Raw genomic sequence first — 26998 nt, 5'->3', positions numbered from 1 at the left:
AACATGGAGAGTACTATTATATGGATCACTTTAATGATAAATAAAATTTAGATTTTTACAGTTATTCTTCTCACACACAACTAGTTTTTTGCTAACAAGGAAGTACCCAAACAGTGAATCAAACTAGGGCCATGCTCAGAGACCAAACCACCAGCAATGGTCTTAATTATCGCCAGCCGCTAGCAATCTTATGGAGCCAACCTAAAATTTACAAATATCAACACAATTAGACACAACATGGATGTTCAGAAATTTTATTGTAGTGTTTTAGTAGTAGAGCCTACAGTATGTGAGTAAACAACCGATCCCTTAAAACTTCCCAGGAAACAGATGGTAGTCTGGAACACCACTAACATATTATCATCTCTTTGTCTTTCCATCATTAACATTTCGTGAATTTTTACTGAAATATGATCTGATCTTCAAGTAAGGAAGATGATCACAGAAAATCATTGTCAAAGGTTTATATATATATATATATATATACATATATATATATATATATAAACCTGAAAAACCTTAAAAATGAGAAATAAAAAGATTGCTTGCACCAAAAGTATATTTCCAACATAAAATGGCTAATTTAATGAGACTTTAACAAGATGAAACTGAATCCTGAAAATGCTCTTGGCACCGTTTAGCAAGGCAGCTGGAACCAAATTCCACCAAGATGTTGATTAACATATGCTACAAGAAAAAAAAAATCTGCTCCTGTTGCCAGTGATTCGACTCTCAGCTCACTTCTTCTCTTCCAAGCAGGAAGTTAAAGCCATTTTGTGGAAATATGTTATACCCTTTATTTCAGCTCCAGCTAGACACACAACTTTCACATGAAAATAACTAATTCATGATGTGTCAGTCGACTTCAGGCTCTGGGAAATATTGTGCACCAATAATTCCTCAGGAGGGATCAGAGCCGAGTTACTCAGCAGCACAGGCGAATGTGACGCTTTCCGGGGGGATGTTGTTGTGCTGTGATAAAGCTTCCTTTCATGACAAAGTCGAGCTGATTTGGTCTTTGCTCGCCACCTCATCAGAACTGTTTATTATTTCATCAGATTGTTTTTGGATAAACATATTCCTTGACCTTATTTTCACTCGGAAGTCGGCATAATAATGTTGGTGTTACATTGAGGGAGAGATTATGACTCTTGTTTGCAATCATTTTTAACTCTTTTAATAGTTTTCATAGTTCCCTGTGGATACAAATGCAGCATACAAAATCTACATAAACCTTTCAGTGCCTTAATATTTCAAATAATATATCACATTTCCCCAATGTGGATGGAATACATATATTATCACCGTCTAATAACTGGAATAAATAACAGCACCAAGAATAAACTTAAACATGGAAACCCTTGTTCAATTGCACAAAGATTGCTCAGAATGTTGACCAGGTTTAACTTTCCCTACAACAGTATGCTTTTAGAAAACTTCACTCACTCACCCCCATGTCGACTAAGGGTTGTTATCATCTGTAATCTCTTCCATTTTAGAGTTAAAGGCAAACATGTATGTTAATTTTAATGTAGTGACTCGAGTTTAGTTGTTTTCATCTTCGTCTTTGTTCGCTTAGAAATATCTGTTTACCTGCATACTGCTCGTCTGTAACATCCATCTTGTATTGAAGCCACGACATTAGAAATTATTAAAAAAAACAAACTTAAATACATTTATATTTAAGCTTGTTTTTAATGTCTTTTGGCAGATTGCTTGGGATCTTCTGCCAAAAAACAATCTTAACATAAAGACTTGTTTAATTTGTTTGCACGATTCCTCATGTTCAATACAAGAGGGCCATTGCAGATGAGCTGTATGAAGGTATTAGGATTGTTGTGAAAAGTGTCTCTTTTTAGACGAAGATAAAGACAAGTGAGCACCAGTTGCTACCAAAGCATGAATTTATAGTTTTGTCTATAACTAAAAAAAAAAAAAAAAAGATTTCCCTTATGATTCCCTTTGTTGACATAAGAGTGAGTAGAAAATTAGTGAAATCTTAATTTGAAACTTGATGGAAATTTATTGAAAAATTTGAATCCGAAAAAGTCCATTATATTAAGCCAACAATTAAGTTATTTGAGACCTCAAAATATGTATTATTATTCTGTATTTATTCTGTATTATTGTTGGCAAATATCATCTCTCTATAATTAAATAGACTGAGGTTGTCGTTAATTATGTTTCAAATGAGGAAGTATTAGTTTTCTACTTTGACTTGTTTTTTTTTACTTTAGCCTTCAGTCATTAAGGTGTCCACTTTCTGCCTCAACATTCTTTTCATATTTTAATCATGGTGTATGTTGCATGCCGAAACAAAATGTTTACTTACTGAAATCTCTGTCTAAATCTTGATCTTTATGGGAAATATGGGTCTGAATTCAGTATTGTCTTTTACAATTATTGTTATTTAAGGCTCAAAATACCAGTTTGCCCTTTAAAGTATATACTTTATTGAATATTGTTTTGATTGTTTAAGCGCTTTGTGAACCTGGTCTAGAAAAGCGCTATACAAATAAAAATTACTTACTTACTTATATTTATCAGATTTTTGTCCGCTCTCAAAAAAACATTCAGTTTATTTTTCTATTCATTGCATTTCTTGTCTTTGGGAGATTTCATTTATGTATTGACATTTATAATAATATCTATCTATCGTGTGCCACATGAAAAGGCTGGATTTTGGAGTTTGACATGTACATTACAGTGTGGCCAAGTTATGTTTCTACATTTGAACCCTGTTTTTTTCTTGCTTCAGGTGGCCCAGGTCCCTGTGGAGTCATGTGACCAGTACAGCACATGTGCAGAGTGTCTGAGCTCCAGTGACCCCCACTGTGGCTGGTGTGTCCTCTACAACACGTAAGTCTGTTTGTGACGCCCCAAACATGAGGTCAAGATCAGAGCGTCCATGTTTAGCCAACAACAAGAAGTCCTCTATAAATACTGATAAGCATTACGGACTTCATCTGCTCCGTGGAGTTTACCATCAACAGCTGTCCCGACAGAGAGAGAAGATGGAAGTCGGACAATGTGATCCCTGTTAAATAGTGCTATTTAGGCGGAAGCTGCGGGCAAACGCAGTTTAGAGGATATGTAGACCGTTGTTAATGGAGAAGGATTAGACTCGGCAGTCGCAGCGGGGTCTAAAAACTGTACCACTTCATAGCTACAGAACATGCTGGACCTGACAGAGCAAGCTTATCTCCTCCATCTTAATTATGTGACCCCCAGGTTCGCTTGCATAATACCTCGATACGGACCAAAGGAGATTGGGCGGATTAAATCCCCGTGTTTGTGAAGCTGCCTGCTGTGTTTGGGGCTGACCTCAGCGAGGGATTTACCCGGACTCATCATATGACGTCTGCATTTTCCATGAGTGCTATCGCGGTGGTGATCAGAAGTATTTAAACAGTAGTCAAATCACCACTGAGCTTCCCAGAAGTTTTTTATTTCCTTATTAAACAGTTTTCTTAGACCCTAGTACAGTCTATTTTAATAAGAAAGATGCTTTACCATTCATTATCATAGGTTTACATGTGTATGTTACAACGAACATGAATACGAAAATACAAACTTTAGTTACAAATGTAATCTCTTTGGAGGTCACGTGCAAGATTCTCCTTACTTCGAAACAATTTTTAGTCCTTTGAACAGCCATTTTTGTTAAACTTGGGTACTTAAAAGTCTGTGTATATTTTATAGATAAGATTCATGCAGAGTCAACATTACTAGTCTTAACACGGAATAGTCCAAAAAGTGGTCACAGCGCAATTCTATCGCTTCCTGGAAAATAGAACTAATGTAAATCCACCAGAGGACTTAGAAGAAGAAGAAGAGTTCTTGTTTTCCATGAGCTCTAAAATATGATTGGTTTGTATTCTATTCAAGTCAGGTCGCAGCACTGATTTTGATAATACCGTTTAGGCTGGAATCAGTTCTAAGAGTAACAGCCAAAAATAAAACGGTCTGGAAAAGCGGTATACAAATAAAAATGACTTACTTACTTACATTTAATTCACAATATTAATTGATAAAAATGATTTGACAATTGCAGCTTCACAAACACATCCCTCGATGATGCTTTCACTTTTCATTAATTTAATCTAAAAACACTGTTTTGATTGACAGCTGGCTGATCCAATTTAATATTTTAGTGCTTCTGACTCAATTTTTGGAGTTTACCACAAAGAAAGATGCCCATTGGTTCATTTTTTTTAACTTATAGTGATGCTGGTCCAATCAACTAGACCTTTCAAAACATTGCTTTCTATGACCGTTTTATGTCAGTTAGGTTGAATGTACTTAAGAAAACAATATTGTATGACAAAAGAATAATTTTACTGAGTGAACTGATGGCGTGCAATCTCTGGACACAAAATTGCTTTTGGTGTGAGTCCAGGGTTATCTTTAATTTACGTTGACATGTAGGAAAGAAAAAAGGTATCTTGGGCAACCCTTCTTGAAGGATTTGGTTGACAAGAAGGCGTTCACTCACAAGAAGAAAACAGGCTGGAAAGTCAAGGAGCCATCGATGAATCTCTATTTCTCTCATATGATTTTGCAATTATCTCAGAGCCACTGAAGCCGTCTCTGGAGGTTCCATCGCATCAGCAGCGTCTCACTCAGTATAAAAAAACGTCATAAGCAGGCTTAAGCCTCAGAACTGGAATGTTTGCCGAAAGTTTACTTTCTCATGGCAAGCGTACATTTTTCATCCCCTCCTTTCTTTTCTTACAAGATTATTCAAAAGGGCAAACTATCATGTAAACCCTTTCACTGTCTTCTTCTAATTGCCTGTTTGGATCTGGGAGATGGAGCTTGTTCGGCTGTGCAATTAATTTCCTCTGCAGAAATGTATTGTTCGGACGTGGAAGTTTAAAACAGCCGTGGGCAACAGACAATTATGTTAAATGGCAATTTTCTCCATTCAACAGTGTGTCTGATTATATATTTTGGGGGGGGGGGGCTGTATTATTCTCATATGCACCTGAGTTTGAAATTTACTAAGGCAGAATTTCTGACTGAAAAACTACAAAAGTCTGTCTCTACATCTTGAGGAGTTTCTTTGTGATGTAACGTCATGCGCCGAGAAGTCATCAGTCCAGTGGAGTCAGACACATTGTTTCTTTGCAATTGCAGTATTGATCTGAAGAAGAGGATACTTGGAAAGGTCCCATGATTCTATCAGGAGAAGTAACAACCTCATAGACTCTTCTAGGGGCGTGAAATTGGTTCAATTGTATTCATGGATACTTTCAAGCAGTGGCGGGCCGTCCATTTCACACATAGGCCTTCAGTGGCGCACATTTTAATGAATGAACCTCTCAATAACTACTTTAAGGTTATTTATACACGACAGGGATCTAACCGTGAACTTTAATAGGTCAATTACACGTTTAGATCATCATCAAATTAACACTTCATAAGTGCATTGTATTAAAATATCACTCCGACTACAGTCTGTGTGGTTTCCATGGCCACGACACACACACTCTGCTTCGAAACTTAGTAACACAACAACACACGGAGGAACAACAACAGCTGGAATTTAATCAGCGGCTACGTCACGTTGAGAGTCGCAAATATATCAATGATCGACACACAACAGCCCAGACTAAAGCGTCAGCAGCTACTCTAACAAATGAGAACCGATGAAATCAACCAGAATAAATGTTTAGTTAGGAAACAAAATCCAAGTCTCATTAAACTGCAGCGAAACACACACACTCAGACTGAAGTCACACACCCCCCCCCCACACACACACACACACCCCCACTCACACACACACACACACACAAACACACAAGCACCACAATTGATCTGATAAATCACAACATTAAAAAAATAATAATAATAGGAAATTAATAAATACTTTCAAGCTTGTGAAAGACTTGTCTCGAAGTTAGCATAACTTTCTTAACAACGTCCAGCTTTTTTTGAAAAGTCCTTCTTGATTTGCAAGTTTATCCGCAAACAGATCAACATCTCAGCCATTGTGTTTTGAAAAACAAACAACGAAATTAACCCAAATCAACGTTTTAGCTCCATTTGACTAGTCTCAGTGCTATCCAATCAGAGGACATGAACGTGTCACGTGTCCAACACGCTCAACGCGTTTAGCGTCTTGGCAGCTATCGGAAGGGTAGCTGCCAAGTAGCTGTTGCATATGTCGCCAACTCGCATCTGATTGGTTAACACAATCCTTTGGCTGCTGTTTATTCAAATGTACAAGAACCATCTCTGAAAATTCTGATGGCCCTTGGTAGATTTCTTCTGACTATGAGGAATAATTTAATACATATTTATGAAAAATAAAAAATAAAATAAAAAATAAAAATTAAATTAAATTAATTTTCTTTTTATCTTTGGACTAGCGGAGAAGGCCTGATGGCCCACCACTGCATTAAAGGACTACTTGAACAAAGCCATAGATTATCACGTACGTTAGCAAACGTACGATGGGGATGGTCAGCTCAAGAAAGAGATGTTCTAATTATTGGATTACTAGATTCTTCCTACCAGATTTGGGGTTATAGTCAGTAGATTTTGCTTCAAAAGCAGAAGGACAAGATATTTTAAGATAGTAAAATTATCTAAGGCTGACAATTACCCTTTATTTGCCATTTTTTTGCCCAATAAGTATGTTTTTTAATCACGTAGGAAACTCTTGTGTCATCTCTAGGTCAAGGTGACCCGGTTTGTGTTTGAGGTATCCCTTGTGTTATCTCAGGGTAAAGGTGACCTGGAGGCCAGAAAACAAATGTGTTTGTGGTATCCCTTGTGTTGTCTCCCGGTCAAGGTGAGCAACCTCCCTGGCTTCCATTAATACATTTGCAATGGTGGAGGTTCTTCAGCTTGACCCGAAAACAACACATCTGATATAGATGCTACATAGTCTGGATTGTAGAGCAGCTGGTGTTCACACTTCAGACTTGTGGTAACCCTTTGAATTGCGTTACAGGTGAGGTGCATGTTAGTGCAATCCTACACCTCTATTTAAAAGTACATCATTAGCTCATCCATTATTTGGTTTTATGCTGCCAAGCAGATTCTGCAGTTAAGGGAGTTGGCTGCCCTTTTTATCCCACAGTAACCTGGCTCCGGAAAAATTAAGGTGCACATGTAGGAATTCAGCCAAATCCTTTCTCATCCCGGATATCAGATGCTTGAACTGCAGGTGGCTGGGATCACTCCAAAACAAAAACTTTGGTAACACTAAATAATTGGGAACAAGTGTCAACTATTTATATATAAGCTACTCATTCATATGTTTAATAACAGTAGATTTTGCACTTGTAAAGTACTAATTCAAACCTTCATTGATATGACCATATTCTACTGTTAATAGCATGATAACAAGAACAACTCCTTAATTACTGATTATTAACAACAAATGGAGAAGTAGGAAGAGATTAACTTTGATGAAAACTAGCTTTTCTCTATTTACTCCTAGGAGAGAGAAGTTATTCACTTATTCACTATTAATGATACTGTCACTAATATACTAGTATTAATAGCATCCTACTTGTTGATAAATAAGTATTTGTAATTGAAAATATGTATGGTATTTAGGATGTAGTTAATACTAGTAGATGAAGTGGTTTTCCCCCAGTAGAAACCGTTTTTTATCTTATAGTCAGGGTGACCTTGACACTTGATTGAATTAAGTATGAATATGCTGCCACTTCAAAATAAGGTCAGTAATTACTATTAATACTGTTTTATTTTCCTTAAAAAGAGACCTCCTAATAACTCCTAATAAATTGTAAATAGAAAGAAGCTAGTTGTCAAAGTAAATCGATAATTACTTCTTTATTCCCTGTTTATATTCAGTAAGTAAGGTCTTGTTCAGTATCTCATAATGTTCATGCTATTAAGGGTATAATAAAGTCAGTGAACAAAGTGTGAATAAGTACTTTATATGAATAAGTGACTAATGTGCTGTTAATAAACATGAGTAAACATGAGTAGCTTATAAATAGATGAAATGTGTTCCTGATTCCAAGGCGTTACCAACACTAGTTGATATGGTCTTAGCCTCCTGCTGATCCAGACCAGGGCTCCAGACTAACTTTTTGACCTAAGAGCACTGTGCTCCTAACCCCAAAATGTTAGGAGCACTACCAAAAATCTAGCCGCACCACTTCAATAAGTTGGCAGCACAAGCAAATCCCTTGGCCATAGTATGTGATTCTCCTATCAATCAATGTTAACAACTTGGAATTAATTATTTGAATAGATTATGAAAGAAAAAGCCTACATTGATAGGTGCAAAACAATTGGCAATGTGTGGTATATGATGATATAATGATCGTTTAGCAGAGGGGTCCTCAACCTTTACAACTTAAATAGCCATTTGGACTCGTTTCTCCTACAGGGAAGAAAACACTGGGAGCTGCTAAACCCTTTTTAATTTCTAAAGTGAAATATAATTCCATATAATGTTCACTTTATTTTGTTTTGCTTTATGCTTTATTTAAACAAAACGTTAGTAAGTGATAGTTAGTAGAGTAATCCGTTCTTTTTTGAGTTATAGACAAAAATGTTAGTAGAGTAATCCGTTCTTTTTTGAGTTATAGACAAAAATGTTTCTTCATTTTAATGTAGCGAGTGGATCTCAGTTGTCTTCATTTCATTCATTTCATTATCTTCATTTTCTTCCAAAAAGACACGTAAAAACATCCATATACGAGTAATTATTTCCAAGAAAATTAAATAAGTCTATATTTTAGGCTTGTTGTTAGTGGATAATACCAATGATGCCTAAAGCTCTCTTATTTCAAACATTAGTCAGCATAAGGGTGAGTAAAATGAGTGAATTTTGGATATTAAGTTAAATGTAACTAATAATTATCATAACAATGTTTTGTATATTTACTGCAGTTTGTCCTGATGAACTCATGTTTATTTTTAACATTTTTTTTTAATGTAAAGCACTATGTGACTCTGAAAGGTTTTATACATTTATATACATCATAATAATTGCATCACCATTATTATTATTATAATTTCAACAATGCAGAAAACTAAATAATAGGACATTCGGAATGAAATTGATATTAAACTTAACCTAATTTAAAATAATGTAAAGATCTGCAACTGACTGACTTGCAGAAACATTTAAAATATTTTCTGTTTAAGCTAAAAGAAATATATCACCATGTCTTGAATTTTTTTTTAGGTTTGCATAAATTTGAAATGACACTTTTGAACAAACTAAAGTAAAAGACTATTACGCTCATTCTTGATCGTGTTACTGTTCCTTTAAGAATGAGACAGGTGAGGGAGGGGGGGGCGAGGATTCACAGTTCTACGCTAATGCTGGTGAAGAACTGATGTTTTTACTTCTTACGGTAACAGTAAAAGCAGGAGAGAGCTGCTCGTATGATTCGAAAAATGCTACGAAACATTTAAATAAAATTGCCTCATTTATACCAATACTTATTTTCAAAAGACACTGAGCTGAGATGAACAGTAGGAAATCAATACAATGTCTGAAGACAATGTATTGGATTTCTCACTGTTTGTATGTGTGTTTGTATCACATTCTCTGTGTTTACCTCAACTCTTCTCCGCACAGATGCTCGAGGAAGGATCGGTGTCAGAGGGCGGACGAGGCCTACCGCTTCGCGACCAGCATTGACCGCTGCGTGAAGGTCATCGCTCACCCTGACAGTATCGCCGTGTCAGCACACAGCGTCCCTGTGAGTCCGTGGCTCACTCCACCAATTACACCCACTTACAACAGCCCAGTTTATGAGTCAATCGCCATGAGTAGCTTTTTACAACCACATGTACAATCGCAGCGCAGATTAGATTTGTGGTGCCGGTCTTTATGCAGGGCGCTATTTATTAGCTTCCCAGCACATGTTGTGTAGGATGTGTAAAAAGTCGTTTTTTGGCTTTCAACACTACCATCTGTCCCTCTCGATGCATGTTTGCAAATGTTTATTACATTTTTTCACAAACTCCAACAGCTATTTCTGTACTAAAGCCAAGAGCACCGAAAAAGGGCGACAGAATTAAATGATTATGTAAAAGAATAGTTTGATATTTGGGGAGAGGCAATGCAGAAATTAGTTTCTAGCTGCGAGTTTGACGAGAAGATCATAATCACTTTTATGAAACCCAATTAAATGTGAAGTCGGAGCCAGAAAGATGCTTTGTGGGTTTCATGAAAGGAGGCGGAGTGTTTGGTTTTCTCTGTCAACAGATAGAAATTATGTTTATTGCTCTTTGATACCCAGCCATTACTTTTCATGTAATTTGTAAATCAATTAACACAGTTTATGAACGGTATGTACTGCAATCATTTCTTCCAGGATCCCCATGGAGCAGTCGTTGGATTAAATGAGTGTATTTGTAGCAATTATTGTGTTTCCCATTATTATAGTCGATGTAATAGATGTAGGGCTGGTTATCGACATGACTGATATAACTCTGGTTCTTTTCTGGAACGTTTATATATAACGTTTTTATTTGTTCAGGCTTTTCCTTGATTTTCTGGAACTCCTGTTGTGTTATCAGTTGTATCTTGTCCTTTAAAGTATATCATTTATTGAATATTGTTTTGACTGTTTAAGCGCTTTGTGACCCTGGTCTAGAAAAGCGCTATACAAATAAAAATTACTTACTTACTTAATTACTTATGTTTCGATGGTACCGAATATCGGACAATCTTCACCTTCAGTGCCAGGTTTTGGTTCCAAGGTGTGATCAAAACTTGATGATGTGTGGATTTTTAGGAGAAAAAAAAACCCAAATGCCATAAACATCAGATTCAGATTGTTTATTTGTTACATATTTTTTCTGCCAAAAAAACATCAATGCTGAAAAATTGCTGAAAAGATGCTGAACAATTGAATTCAAGAATTGTAATATATTTCATTTCTTTTCTATTAGAATGAATCTTAGAAAATTACAGAGTAAATTAAGAGTACCGGGACTGGTACCGCGTACTGGATAAATGTCAGAATCCAACTTTCAGACAGAAGTAAAAAGAGTAAAAAATAACCTCACTATAACGCTGAATCAGCAAGAGCTCTGGACCGGTAACAACAAGATGTTTGTGTATTTTCTTCTATGTATATTTGATTGTATGCTGACGATGGTGTTATGTATGTGTGAGCATGTTTGGCATGTGTCATCATTCATATGGAATGAGGAGTTTTGTTCTTAGTCTACGTTTCCTCATTTTTACAAGTCAAGAGTCACTAGTCACATGCTGAAAATAAGAATATAAAAACTTTTCAGACAGTAATAATCATTAAAACAGAAATTATATAATTTTCTTCTCTCGACCCAGTAATAAACGTCTAACAGACTGGTAAAGGTCCCTTGACCAAAGGGTTAGAGACCACTGTTTTAGATCATAAATTAGGACTTCTCAAGTTGTTTAAGTATTTGTTGTTGTTCCAATAGATGTAGAAGACAAACGGTCAAAGTATCTGAAGTCAAACTTTCAGCACAGTTGTTTTATGCCAGAGTTGTTCAAGCAATAGCAGCAGTAATTGGAATAAAAAATGTGTTAGGAGCAGCTGCAATGCTGCGATAGTTTCACATTGGCAGCTGAAGAATTGTTAGCACCAAAACGTACCATCGATATCAGCTTGCAGAACCGAAGTAAAGGTCAATATCATAGATGTAGTTATTGTCTTCGCAGTGTGTGGTGAAGATACTTTGCAGCGATGACAAATTCTAACTGTAAGAAATGCACATTCTTTCCTTCTATAACTCAACAGCTCCTGCTGGAGGTGAACAACGTTCCGGATCTTTCTGCCGGAATCAGCTGTTCGTTCGGGAATCAAGCTGAAGTAGACGGCCACGTCAATGGGAACAGAGTCATGTGTTTGTCGCCGGCTGGGAAGGAAGTTCCTCAGATACCACAGGGTCAAGGTGAGAGATGTTTGTTTCGTTAATTTTTTCGTGTCTTAGTCTGGCAACCGTCGACACAAATCCTTATCATGTAGTCAGGGTATGACCAACCAAAATATTGGTGGTTTTTCATTGTGAAAATGTAACTATCAACCATCTACGGACAGCATCAGAAGCCCAGTCAAGAACGAGGAGCAGCAGTTTTCTGTTATTTTATTCAGTAATCCTCCAATTATTTTTTTTGCTGCTGTGTTTTATGCAGCAGCAGCAATACGTCCTCAGACACACACACACACACATACACACACACCAGGTGGCTCTTTATGTTGCCAAGATAAAAGTATTAGAATCGTATTCTTCATTTTGACCTTTTGCTCTTCGCTCATTGTTTTCAGTCTCGCTTTCCAGTTTTTTTTAATGACAATCCCCCATAATTCATGATTACTCCTCCTTCTCTCCCTCCGTCTGTCAGACTGGGCCGGCGTGGAGCTTCGACTGAACTCAAAAGAGACGGGTCAAATGGTCGCCAGCACGGAAGTGAAGTTCTACAACTGCAGCACGCATCAGATGTGAGTGTGGCTGACAGCCGCCCCCCCCCCCACACACACACACACACACACACACACACACACACACACACACCCCTCTTCCTCTTCCACCTCTGATTTGTTCACTGGATAGTGCGGCACAATTTAATTTAACAATGATGTACTGGTGCTCAGAAGCCCACTTAAGATCAGACTGTTAGATAACCTCGGTTCAATTCATCTGTCAGTTCTAATTTGAATCAACACCATAGCGTTAGCCTCGGCCAGTTTTCCTTTCACAGCGGCTTGATTGAAATCTGATCCGGACCACATCAGGCCTTGTCGTGACGCAGATGAGGATGCCGATGGTTCCTGTCATAGATGTTGAGATAAACATGCGCTTCCTCGACGATCTCCAAAGATTGATGCTTTGTCGTTCTACTTAGCTTGTTAGAAGAATCTTTAAAAACAAGGGGAAATCGATAAAACGCTCCAAAAAGTTTCCTTCATATAACTTCTGCCACCATTTACTAAGACATTAAAAATGAAGTATTTGCGACAAAAAAATACATTTTATAATATTCAATGACCTAAAATAGCTACGTTCTTGGGTCATGAATTCCTCATATTGCTATGTATTCGTTTTTTAACACAGACCCCGTTGTTTCATGGTAGAGGGTCTATAGTTTGCAAGCAACTGCAATATTTCCAGTTTCTAACAAGTCACGAAATCATGAATCTGATGTTAACTGCCTTTTGTCACTTCCTAGTTTTTTGTTTTAAACTCCAAACTTTGTCAAGTTTGATCACAAGTGTTTACCTAAACTTGGCACCGATAGACAAAGGTTGTTTCAATATTCTGTAATACAAAAGCATTTTCGGTCGTTGCCAAAAAGGAAGAAAAGTAAGTTACCCAGTCCTGTGGATGACGGATGGTTTCAACAGCAGTTGTGTTGGACTAAGGAACCTGGAAATGCAGTTGAATGAGAACATAAGGAGGAAAATGTATAGAAGGTATGTGGCATCCTCTGGTGGGAAATGCCTAACGACAAAGAAGGAAAAGGATAGTATTATTATTTACCAGGAAAAGTTGGTCTCTCAGCCATTAGTGTAGGGATTGTCCAGAAAGTCTACAGGTCAGAATAAATCCCTGGTATAGACAAAGTTTTTCAATAGAGAAACTTCTTATAATGTTTATGTATTTTTCACAGTAGGAGGTCTATAGGTCAGAATCCCTCTCGAGTCAAATATTGGATTAGTTTCAGTGTGGAGTTTATGGGTAACTTATGGGTGGCTTCATTCCCTCTTGACCCCATTAGGGAATCAACTAAAGACAATGTATAAATAATTGGAGGCTTGTGTGACGTTTTTCTTTTAAACTTTTAGATGCCTCTGTTACCATTATTTGTATATAATATATTGTTTTATACTCTTTCATGAGCTGTGGTACTATTTCTTCCAGCTTCAGTGTGTGTACAGTCTGTAGCTGAAGGCCTGCAGTCACCTTAAATAGATAATCATTAGACTACGATGCCACTTTCTTACGTTTGTCAGTCCCGCGGGACAGTCGCCAGATAATTGTGTTTGCTTTAAGATTTTTCAGAAGCTCTCTGTTGCCTCCGGCGAGACGAGATGTAGTAAATTAAAGAGGACATTTTCCTCGAATGCTCATCTGTTTTAATTTCCTGGCTGAGCAGAGGAGGAAATGACTTGACTTCACTTTGAGCTATTATCCTGCTGCCAAATGTGTTTACCACAATAGAGAAGTGGTACGAGCGTCTGCGTCTGAATTTGAATTACAGTCACAAAGGTGCATCGTTTCAGGAGAAAAAAGCTAAAATGTTTTGGTTTGAACTGAACTGAGGTTTGTGAAGGAGCATGTTTATTGACTGATATTGAAGTTGCTTGAGACAATTTACAAGATGTTTCCTTTTGTTGTTATAAACCTACTTTGTTGAAAGAATGCAGTTCTATCATATTATCACCCAAGATTAGTTCACTACACAGTTGGATATTTTTTGAGATTCAAGATCATCCAAAAGTTGTCGAGTTACAATGTTTTCTGAAGGTTGGTTTTAAAACTTGGCGTAAATTTTACCTAAATATTAAAGAATCCGCCAATGATAAATGATTCATATTTTTTATAAATAAATAAAACCTTAACTAGTTCTGGCTGGACCACGCGGAAAAGAAGAAGTCAGTAGCAAAATAAGAGGCGGTTCACCACTGTGGAGTTCACCTAAAATGTCAGAAATTCTGCTTGGATGAATAAACAAGCGCGAAACATGGTGACGCACTTAAAACTCTTCACAAAAGCCACCACCATTAATCCTTTATATAATTTTTCATCTCATAATCTTACTTAAATGTCTTTGTTCTCCATTGAAACAAACAAAATACACAAAAATAAGTGAGTTGGATGGCGTTGAAGTGGTTACATGTTTAAACCATATGTCAAATTCATGGCTGGGGGGAGCAATCTGGCCCTTCTATTAATTGAATGTGGCCCCTTCGGATGGTTGGATCCAATTTCAATAGATAAATATTCCGTTGATATTGTGACCTATAAAAATGTACATGTTTAATATACAGTAATCTACGGAACATAGTTCATCAATATGAACAATTCTAGCGATAATAATAGTAAGTCTGTTAAAGGATGTTAAAGGATATACATTTGCTTGGAAAGTGTTTAATAGAGAAAGACAAAAAAGGACATATTTAAGATATATTGAGCCTCCAAGAATAACCACAAATATCAGACTCACACTTACTGTTAAATACAGTTTGGTAAATATACACTTTGGTAGGACCACAACTTAGACGGATAAAGAATTCCCGCTCCTTGTGTAAGTTTGAAACCCCATTGAAAAATACATTGAATAAACTTTGAACTTTGAAACATTGTCTGGCAACATTCGCGTATCTTAAATCAACATTAATTGCTCTGCGTCAACCAAAATGAACTGATTTAACTTTCTCTGTGGGATGAAAACAGTAAAGTTGTGAAGATGACGAACACACTCGCAGGCTCCTGATTACAAGAGTTAAAAGCCAAAGAAGCAATTATTCAAACATCATAAACGCCCTTGTACTGATTTATCGACGTAACTTTCTTTTTGAAGTGCGGCTGAAAAGTGAAGTCCGCTTTAATTACACAGAGCAGCGTGAAAGCTGCGGTCGGACATTAATATTGGTCCGGGTGGGCGTGTTAGGCGGATGGCAGCAGTAGAGGACAGACCTGGGAAATTATCCGACAGTGGATACACATGACATCTACTTGAAAAAAAAACGCACTTGTACTGCGACACAAGTATAAGCACATTAAGCCATTAGCCAGAGCGGTCAGAAGCTCATCAAATCCGTCCCTCACCGTTCCGGCCTTCATTAGTTTCTCTGTGACCCTTTGAACTGCCGTGATTAATATTTCACACCAACACACTCCTCACATCCACAGACAAAATTAATTATACAACACACAGCTCACCAGTTCAGGCCCTATTAATGGCGCACCTCAAAACCTGTTCTCTGAGTTTTACTGTACAACCTTCAATTTTCATATCCCCACACCGAGCAGCTAATTAATATCCGGATTTAACGGTGCTGCGCTACATTTATTGGCATTTGTAGCCTGTAATGAGCAGTGGTGTTGGAGAGCCGAGCCAGGGTAGACGGTTTCCTACTGTTGCAGCTCTGCTCTCATGACTCACACACTTGTTTCCCTCAGCAGGAGCAAAGACAAGCTTCTGTTTTTATCCTGTTATCAACATTATCTCCCGCTCCTCGCTATCTTCATATTTCAGCTGCACGACTCAACACTTCCTGACTGAAATGGTGTAAAAGTGCTTCTGTTCAAAACAAGGCGAAGCGAAGGGGAACAATACTCGATCCAGTTACCTTAAAGTTCCGAGTACTTCAAAGCATGGCAGTATTTTCTAAAGGACTTCAATCTTGTTAACCCTTGTGTTATCTCTGGGTCAAGGTCAACGACCTCCACCACTGCATATGTATTTATGACTCAGAGACAACACAAGGGATACCACAAACAAACATTTGTTTTAGGCTTTTGGGTCACCTTGACCCTGATATAACCCCAGGGTTAAAGATCCTAATCCTGGCGATTGAGTCACTGAGGTACGCTTGAAATAGTATCAATATTATCAAATAAATGTGAATTTAACGTTGAATTCCTGTCATCAATATTGATTCAACATAAGACAAATAGATGATGGGGGAATGAACATCTGTGGCTGGAATTTGGGCATCTGTAGCCAGTTGGGACAGAGTTGGGTTTAAACAAACAATGCAATGCATATACAGTTGAATTCATTTTGAATCTATTTACTGTTGGAAACAGTAAATCCTATGTTGTTTCAATGTTGATTGTAGAGAGCAAATTCAAAGTTGGTTTCGATATCAGATATCAACTTTAAAATCATCTGCCTTAAAATGTTTCAACGTTTGCCATGGTGATAACTTTCAATCATCATTTTGTCGCCTTAAGAGAGTGTAATTTAGTTCTTTAAAATATATTTTTTATTTAATATTTCAAGTCAGAGAGACTTACTAGGACTTGTAGCGTAATCTTTGAAAAATGTTGTCTTTTCATTGATGAAGAAGAGTTCTCATTTACAGTTCAATTCTCAAACTAAATCTCTTAGCAAGCCCACATGATAGATTATTTTGAAGCATGCAAAGAGAGAGAAAAAAATTAAATCAACATTTTGTGATTCAATCATTGTTGATTTGCTGGGATCAGTTTTTCTCTTCTCCAATATAGTCTTACTTAAACTAAAAAAAGTGTTGAGATAATATTGTTATGAAAAGACACTTCAAATAAACGAACATTTGACTTTAGTGATGTAAGGAGGGGTCTGACCATAAATAGATCTGAAAGTAAGAACCAGAATTTTAAAGTTGATCCTGAAAGAAGGAAACTGTTTCTGGTCAGTTTTCTGCAATGTTGAACTAGAGACATGGGTTTGTCCAATACAACACCCAGGTTTCTCAGGCTTATCTTTGACTGACTTGATTTTCTGGAACTCGAGTGTTGTTCTCAGTTTTATCTTTACCTTTAAACTATATATTTTAGTGAGTATTGTTTTGATTGTTTAAGCGCTTTGTGACCCTGGTCTGGAAAAGCGCTCTATAAATAAAAACTACTTACCTACTTGCTTTGAAAGGTCTGTCAAATGCAAATAGAGAAAAGACAAACTGGACTCATTTGCATACCTTTTTTTAAAGATTTAAAATGGCCACAATGAGGGCCAAGTAGGGTTGTAGGGATACACTTATCTCACGATACGATTCTATATTTGTTATGGCTCGATACACTTGCATCATTTTAAGGCCAAACAATAAATAATTATAATTATAATTCATTTCATTTGATGGCGCCTTTCAAGACACCCAAGGACGCCTTACAGAGGATAAAAGCAGAACAATAAAAACAGAATCTAGACAGTTAGAAAACATTTAAAAAAAATAGTACAGAGAATAAGCCAGTTTGGCGTAGTTGGGAAATCTTGCGTCGGTGGAAAAAGGCTGTGCAGATGGTATTGTTGTTGTAACTGAAAAAGTGGAGTCCAGTATGACGCCTAAAGGTTTTTGTAGACAGATAAAGTTGAGTATTATCAGTGTAGAAATAAAACTGAATGCCAAAGTAAATTGGAAAGAGAAGTGGACCAACCCCAAAATATGTCCAAACATCAGCTTTAAAGGAAGCTGGAGTCTGATTTTAGTGGGATTTCATAGTTCCTTTGCCTGCGGAGGACGTAATGACTGCTGTCCGGCAACCACAAGTTGAGTTGCAACACAAAAGTGAACAAATGCTGTGAATATGTGAAGTTCATTGTAAATAAAATATCAACTTTAATCTCAAACATACTTTATCAAAATATAAAAAGAACTATGATCATAAAAAAATAAAATATAATTTGAAAAAAAAAGTGCTGTTGAATCAGTCAATATATATCCATTTACAGTGAATTTACTATGAATTTTCTTGAGACTACAATTTTTAAAAGGTATTCACACCTTTTCATGTTTGAAAAAAGAAAATGTTGAATTTTCAAAGAAAAAATAAATCTGTGGGAGGAAATAAGCAGCTATTTGAAGGTCGACTCTTTCAAGCGCTTTTTCAGTTTATCTCAGTGTTCCATTCGTAATAACTAGCTTTCAACCAGGTTGATACTGAGGTTATTTTATTATTTTCAAAGTCAACCTCTATTCTCCCGTAACCAAATATAATTCCCTGCACCGTGTTATCATCCAGCTCCATTTTCTCCCTCCCCAAAGATTCTTCTCATCAGTTAGTCAAAGAAGTGTATTTGCTTAATTTGTAGTAAAACTGGAATTCTGTCCTGCAGGTGTCTCTCGTGCGTCAACAGCTCTTTCCGCTGCCACTGGTGTAAATATCGCAATCTGTGCACGCACGACCCCAGCAGCTGCTCGTTCCAGGAGGGCAGAGTCAACGCTTCCGAGGTACAGTAGATCACCAAATACAAATGTGAGGATGAGGTGCAGCATAGTTATCTTGTCAGGAAATAAAAGTGATGGCATCAGTAATTATTATTCATTTATAGTTTGTTGGAAATACATTTGCAGTAATTGGTCAAAATCAATTGGAAATCAAAGGTCGGTGTGAATTATATAATCTGTTGCAGGGATTATCATAGTTCTTTTTAAAGTAAAATGCCGTTTTAGCTTTTCATTAACCAATCCCTGGCAAAATTGTTCCTCCCAGCGCAAGCTAACAGCAAATTAATATCAAAAAGTGGATGTTAAAGTTTGCAGATTAAGTTGAATCTTAATCTGCAACTGGAAATAACTTTCCCTGCTCGAAGCAGTAAACACAACTTTTAAAAATCCATCCGAGTTGTATGCATTAGAAGTGACACGTTAAATATAAACAACTGTGTTTTGCATCTTTTCAGATTCATAAATGCACAATTTATGTGGATTACCATGTGGCCCTTTAATCCCCCCCCCTCCCCATTTGTCCAGCTAGAATCACACACAGCTAGACAGAGATGATCCAGATGTATTTGCATAGAACACGTCATTAATCTCCCGCAGGGGGAAATATTTATGTAAATATTCAAGTATAAATGATGCATGAGGGATGGATGGGTAATGTATGTCAGTCCCTGAAGCGAGTCTGGGCAAATTGTTACGACTGTTGCAGGAAATTCGACCAAAGTATTTATTTTTTAAGAAAGTTAAATGGTGCTGAAATGTTCAGGTTTAAATCTAGATGTGTTTTTTTTTTCTTTTACAGAACTGTCCGCAGCTTCTACACTCCGGGGAAATCCTCATTCCGGCCGGAGAAGTTCGACCAATCACCCTGAAGGCTCGCAACCTCCCTCAGCCGCAGTCGGGTCAGCGGGGCTACGAGTGCGCGGTGCACGTGCAGGGAGTCAGCCACCGAGTGACGGCGCTGCGCTTCAACAGCACCAGCGTGCAGTGTCAGAACAGCTCGGTATGACCTGAAACATTCCCAGTGGGAATCTCACAGCTGTCAGAAGAGGCGACAGCACGGATGCTGCGTCGGCAACTGACTTGGGGAATATCAGAAAAAAAAAAAACCTGCCTTAGGTGCCGAGTACAGTGAGAAGTGTGAGAGGCAGGGCTGACTAGAACGGGGGAAGTTAAATTGCAGTTTTTGGTAGAATTTAAATTCATTCTGACCTTGACTAAGTGTGTGTTCGAGTGGGTCGCTCTGGTGGGTGGTCCGGCCCACAACGATTATATCGTAGCACTTTTCCGATTTACACAAATGACTGTGTATGTGGAAGGATTTTCCAGCCGTCGGCCTTGAAGCTAAATGTCAAGCACTTCCTGTTATCAAAGCATTGATGTGTGGCCGGACAGAGGTGACCACGCCAGACACCGAGAACTTTAAGGGGGTGTGGTAGAAATCAAGTCAAAGCCAAAACACTTTCAAGGATTTAGCATTAGTCCTAATCATCCTTAAAGGGTAAAGAAAACAAGTGTCCATGTGAGACTTTACAAGACAAGAAAGAGACTGTCTGAGAAGTTGAAGTAACACAAAGGTACGGAGAGGTTTATAATTCAAGACATTTATGATAAATGTTGAGACTAATATTTCTGAAAAGGCTAAGAGGTATTGACCTAGAAGGCCTACTTCCTGGGTTTTTAGGAGCCAAGTTCCACAATAGGTTGGATAGGAGGTTTAATTTAAATCCCTACAGTGACACTATTTGCACTAAACTATATACTGTACTGTGAACAGATGATTGGATGATGAAATTTCTACAAAATCAACTACGATTTGGGGGGGGGGGGGGTCTGAAGTCAACTTGTTCGGAAATTTCCTGACCTTTAGGCACCAAAAAAAAAACAAATTAAATAAATGAAGTATGGGCACCAGACTTTAAGGGTTTAAGTTAAGGGAGAGTTTAAAAAATACTATTTATTAGGGGTGAGTATTGGCAAGAACATGGTGATACGATATTTATTATGATACAGGGGCAATGATACAATATATTGCAAAATATTATCATAATGTAGAATCAAGTATATATTTGTAAAATTGTCAAGTAATTGACAAAGCCGTAAATGTTTTTTTGTTTTGAATCCATATTATGTCCAAAAATCAGGTTCAAAAGCTGCTGTAGTCCACTGTATCCTCTCATCCTCAGTCATCATGGCCAGGATCTCTCAGGATTTCATTGTTCTCTCATCAGCAGAACACAAAATGACTGATCTTTGAGAGTTATTAAAAAATATTTAAAAAATGATTGCTGTCGGATATAGATACAGTAACGTGGAAACAAAGTATTGTGATGAATACGAATAGAAACACACGAATGAAAATCCAGAAAACCAATCACGACATCTATGGATGGAATATTGTGTTTGCGCCGACAGAAGTGCTCTCATGTTGAACCACATGAATTCAATCTGCTCTTGACAGACGGAGAACACAATAATGTTGTCCCTCTTTCCCCTTTTTGTGATGAAACCTGTTATTTGGTTAAAAAAAAAAATCTGGGAAATGCATATCATTCGCTGAATTTCTATGCCGAGCATACCAAGCTTCTCTGTGACAACCAACGGAAAAAAAAGGCCATTTTCTTCAGATGTGGATGATCGGCCACGCCATCAAGGGTTTTCTACGTCCCCAAATGTCTGCGAGGAGCAGGGCAGACAAGCATGGCTGAGATGACAGATGGTTAAAAGCCTTGTCTCTTGGCTGCCCTTTCATCCTCTAATTTTTCCCTCACTCCGTTCATTGTGTCTTTTTGTCTGCCTCTCCCCACACATCCACTTTCCTTCTCTGCCTTCTTCTCAGTACCTGTACGAGGGTGTGAAGATCAGTGACCTGGCAGTGGACCTCTCCATCGTATGGAACGGCAATTTCATCATTGACAATCCAGAGAAGATTAAAGGTGTGTCTGCCGTCCATCAATGCCTTGCCCGAGTGCTGTAAAGCACTCAATTTATGTGGGACAGATGGCTCGTAGGATAGCTCTTCAAGGCTGCCATTGAGCCTTGAGAAAAAGTTCACAATAGCAAAGCGCGTCTTCAAAAAGCAGCCAATCATACGTGTGTCAGGAGGTTGAAGGGTGAATCCTCGTGTACGCTCCAACTGCTTTCCACTTCCATCATCGTCCGCCGCTGCTCCCTGTCAGTTATTAGCAGCCATGAAACACGTCGCTGTCGTCGGGGCCAGCGTAGCAGCTGTGATCGCGCCTCATTATTATCACAGGAAGCTGCCCGGAGATTGTTTATCGCTTTTAAACCTGAAAGAAAGACAAGCGTGGAAAAGCCAGTTTATTATCCATTTCTGCTAACTACGTTTTAGGGATATAGTTAGGGTTCGGGATCAAAAATGTAACCGAGATTTTCCTGTGTAACTGAATATCGAAACATGCATCAAAATTGATCGTGTGTGGATTTTTCCGAATCAAAACTAACATGTGAAAAGGCGGTGAATCAAGTTAATTTGTCACTTGTTAGCAAGGGTTTACTTGCATGGAAATAGTTTGTTATTTTCTGCAAGAAAACGGGTTGGAATAGAAGTGACAAAGGCAGTAAACATCCCATTAATTATTAACCTGTTTATTTGTTATGCTCTTTTTTTGGAATGTAAATTTACTTAAGCTGAAAATATTTGTATCGTTTGTCATTTTCTTTCTATTAGCACTGATCTTTTAAAATTGGTATCGAACCAACTATGGCTCAGGTACTAGTATCGAATATTTACGATCGATTCCTAGGCCTACATATAGTACCACGTACCTTGTATATGAGCTAAATTCTATAAAAAACAGTTTTGCAGGGTCATTTTTCATCGTCCTAGTGCTTTCAACACATAATTTCTTATAATTCAGTTTGAGGATTAGGTTGACCATCCAGATGAAAAAAACACGTATTTCATTGGTCCAGAAATTCTATGTTATGTTACTTCAAAGTAACATAAAAGGAAAACTCCCTGCAATTGAATGGTATCTCTCATGAGACACGTGTTCTCCTCTTGACGTTAATGGGAAATTCCACTGGTCCACACACAGACAAGCATTCAGAGACATGAATGATTTATGAGAAGCTTATCTTTATTTTTCACATTTTGGTTTGTATTCAATAATTCACATTAAATTTTATTGAAGCTTTGATTAAAGGAAGTGTTTTCTTAAAAAAAAAGGCTCTTCAGCTTTAGTATTTATTTAAGAACCTACTTTGGGGTTTTTAAAGGTTTTTCTTATTTAAATAAGGAGATTATCAAACAATATTTAAAACTATGATTTAAATTAATAGGATGCATGTGAGGAATAGTATTTAAAAAGATAAGGGAGGCAAAGAACAACTATTCTTACATTCACAAATAAATAATGAATACAACAAAAGCACAAAAAAAGGGTTTTTAACAAAAGAGGAAACAATCCTGTCTCTTGATTTTACGCTAGTGGATCAAATAAATCAAAATAAATGCTCATTAATTCATCTCGTTGACGTCACTAACACATTTGGATGTTATCCGCTCCACAGTGCACCTCTACAAATGCAGCGCTCAGCGCGACAGCTGCGGCATGTGTCTGCGAGCCGAGAGGAAGTTCCAGTGCGGCTGGTGCAGCAGCGAAGGCAGATGCACCATGAAACAGCACTGCCCCCCCATCTCCCCTTACGCCAGCCGCTGGCTTGACCTCTCCGCGAGGAACGTCAAGTGCACCAACCCTCGCATCACGGAGGTCAGTTTTAATCGTCTCCATTATGGTTTACGGCCGCTTGATGGCTTGGAATTAAACATCTTATGGAGATCGTGGTTCCCTTTAAAACCCATTCATGAGGTCTAATCAATTTGGAATAAACCTTGGATTCGCCACGGTCACAGATGAAACGTCCGACATTATATCTGCCAAGGAGGTTGAGTGATCGTCAACTTATATATCTGTCAATCTATTTTTCGGTTGGAAGCATAACTAGTAAACAGAAGAATTTATTTCAATCAAATGGTGGATCTACATTAATACATTAACCTCTGGTCACCATCATTAAGAAAGAAATCACAAGAAATTGACCAAAAGAACAATAGTTTCCTCCCAGGATGGCTGGTCTTCCCCTAATAGATATGTTGAGAAGCGTGGCCATCTGGGAGAGGCTCAAAGTATAGCTGCCGCTCCAAGAGTCTGATAAGATAACTAGGGGAATTTGATATCAGGACGCCTCCTGGAGGCTAGTGAGCCGTTCAGGGCATGTTCCACCAGTAGAAGACCATGGGGAAAAACCCTGGACCACTAGAGAGACCATGTCACTCACCGGGCCTCTGAATGCCTCGGGGTCCCCCGGGAAGAGCTGGACTAAGTAGCCAAAGGGGGAGATGAAGGTCTTTCTTGCAGTACCTTCTGACCCCTACACCCATCCATCCATCCATCCATCCATCCATCCATCCATCCATCCATCCATCCATCCATCCATCCATCCATCCATCCATCCATCCATCCATCCATCCATCCATCCATCCATCCATCCATCCATCCATCCATCCATCCATCCATCCATCCATCCATCCATCCATCCATCCATCCATCCATCCATCCATCCATCCGTCCATCCATCCATCCATCCATCCATCCATCCATCCATCTGTTGGCTAGCTATTGCCTCATGTCTGCAATATTTGTCAAAATGACGGAAAAGTAAATAAAAAAACAATTACTTTTCAAAGCGTTGAAGTAACTTTCCCACTGTACATATGTGGAACCTTCACTCCAGCCGGATCCAATTCTCAGTGGAAAACCTTTTTAAAACAAAGAGGTTCTTTCTCAGCCAGCTTTTGACACAATATTAATTTACAAAGAGCGACCTCAGGGATTAGAGAAGAGTGCCTTTGCCACTTCCCTGAGCCAGATGTTCACTTAACAATATTTGCAAAACAAATTCCGTGACAAAACTGTTTTGGCCGAGGACAAATTTAAGCCCTGTTGATGTTTTCACACGGTCCACAGAGGGCAGTGAGAGGTCAGAGAGCCCCTTCTTGACTGTGAGTCAGCTGGTCGGATGTCACTTACATGACACGACGTTGACCAGATATCAGTCGACACCATCTGGCAACAGTTTGTGGTTTCATTTTGTTTCCATGTGAAAGACACAATTCTTATTTTTTATCACGGACACGCTGTAAAATGTATTTTCTTCTGGCTATTGTTTGGTTGTTTTTCCAATTATTTTTGCAATATGGATAACAGGAGCGCCCACTAGCCACATGGGGTTGCTCCTATATCAGCAGTAATGTTTTGTATTTTAACATGCTGTGTTTCACAGGTTTCATCATGTGATATTCACTTGTATATAATGAGAAAGCTCTAGAGAGTTGGATTGTTAGGGTGTTGCAGTCACTTCAACCCCTCAACTAATAAAGAAAAAGACAATTAAAATGCTCTATAGTTTGTTTCTTAGCTTTTTGAATGTTTAGATATCAACTAAAATCTATTATTTTATTAAAAAGACAGGATGGATGTTCTTACAATATAGGCTTCAATAAGAGTGAGGATGGAAATTGTTGCTTTTACAAAAACTTACTAGAATATATTAATAAACGTATAGAGTCGATTGAATTACTTTTATCCAATTTTCAAAATGTTAAGCATTTCTCGGTTTGTCGCTGAGCGACATTACGATTATTATTATTAATAGACTCCGCTCTGGTAACCTCTTGTTCACGAACATTTCAAATTAACTTTATAAAGTAATAAGTTCAAAACATGATCATGATGAGGGACTTACTGCATCTTGGAGAGGAAGACTTCAACATTAAAACATGTGCGTGACAATAAATCTCAGCGGTGTTACATAAACAGTGTCCGTTTTAACTTCCTGGACCTTCTACAATGAGATAACGTTCATCTCCATGTGGTAGTTGAAAGAGAGGAACGAGCAGACACTAACTGAGTTAAGCAAAACATCTCACGATCATAAAAAGGTCTTGTTAAAAGTCCATTAAACAATGTTTTCAACTTTTTTCCGAACAGCCTGTAGGTGCTCAACGGCTCAGCTCATTTGGTCTGTTTAGAGACTTGATGGGTCTTTTATGTCGCACTCGCCTTGTTCATTTCCCTGAAAGGAACACGGTGGGTCAGACGCAGAAATGCCAGATGCTTCCACTTCAGAGAGAGTCTGATAGCCTTGTCGTATTATTAGAGCTCCTGTGGAAGCTGCGGCACAATGGATCAGCTTGCTGCAAGTTTCTCTAAAGCATTGCTCCTGTTCTGCTCCGCGGTTTCAGGTCCTCCTGCTGCGAGGCTTATTTTACACTAGAAAGGACTGAGAATAAGGTTTCTGCATATTTTGGAACCAGCAATTAGAGCGGCAGAAGTTTGAAGTGAGTGAGGGTGAAAAGTGGAGGATTGTCTTATTGCAACAACAATAACAACCAAGAGCTAGCAAATGGCTAAAAGCTAGATCACCACAGTGAAAGAAAAAAGTCAACAAATGGCTGCTGAACAACGTGCCTTTGGGAGACGCTTGTCAATGTTTCGACTCCACGCCCAGGTTGTTGCCACGGCGATGAGTATAAAAGACTTTGTGGGAGGACTGTCTTTGTGTTCCTCATGCAACTGCCTCTTCATAAGAGCATAGAAAACGATTTCTCAAAATAAAATAAACAACAAGCCAAAAAGAATCAAATTATAGTCCATTGCGAATTATAAAGTATATGTTTTGTTCCTCGATATCAGACCAGTGGCCCATGGGCCGCATCAGGCCCTTTGACTGTATGTACGTGGCCCTCATGAGGACTGATAAGTATCAAATGTTTCTTACAAAAAACAAAACATTTTGTTCATTTTTTATAAAGTTTTCCATTACTCATTCTTACACAATTTTGTTATGGTTTAGTCATTTAGCGAGTATTTCCTGTCCCTCAAAATACTTTGAGAAACCAAAAGTATTTTAAAGAAAGATACTTTGATATTCAATATTTATATATTAAAATAAGATGTTTGATAATGTCATGGCTTAATAACACAACTGTGGAGTTTTATTACTGACATTTTATTTTTCCGCTTGTTATTTTCTTTATTCAACGTATTTAAAATGGTTTAATAATTTAATACAAATATTTTCATTACATTTA

General features: G+C 37.9%; 1 protein-coding gene across 1 annotated transcript in view; it reads left to right on the top strand.

Annotated features, from left to right (window-relative positions):
• LOC148071292 (plexin-A2-like) overlaps nt 1–26998 on the top strand; it is a 134034-nt gene that overhangs the window by 65847 nt on the left and 41189 nt on the right. The window contains exons 5-12 of the mRNA XM_087800334.1: nt 2759–2859; nt 9582–9705; nt 11743–11896; nt 12348–12444; nt 18771–18885; nt 19682–19882; nt 21719–21815; nt 23416–23615. Coding sequence (XP_087656460.1) covers nt 2759–2859; nt 9582–9705; nt 11743–11896; nt 12348–12444; nt 18771–18885; nt 19682–19882; nt 21719–21815; nt 23416–23615 — 1089 coding nt within the window. The remainder of the gene's footprint in view (nt 1–2758; nt 2860–9581; nt 9706–11742; nt 11897–12347; nt 12445–18770; nt 18886–19681; nt 19883–21718; nt 21816–23415; nt 23616–26998) is intronic.

This window comes from Callionymus lyra, chromosome 10, assembly GCF_982586985.1.
Source record: "Callionymus lyra chromosome 10, fCalLyr1.hap1.1, whole genome shotgun sequence".
Lineage (NCBI taxonomy): Eukaryota > Metazoa > Chordata > Actinopteri > Syngnathiformes > Callionymidae > Callionymus > Callionymus lyra.
Note: the sequence above shows the minus strand (reverse complement) of the source record. Positions and strands in the feature narration are given on the sequence as shown.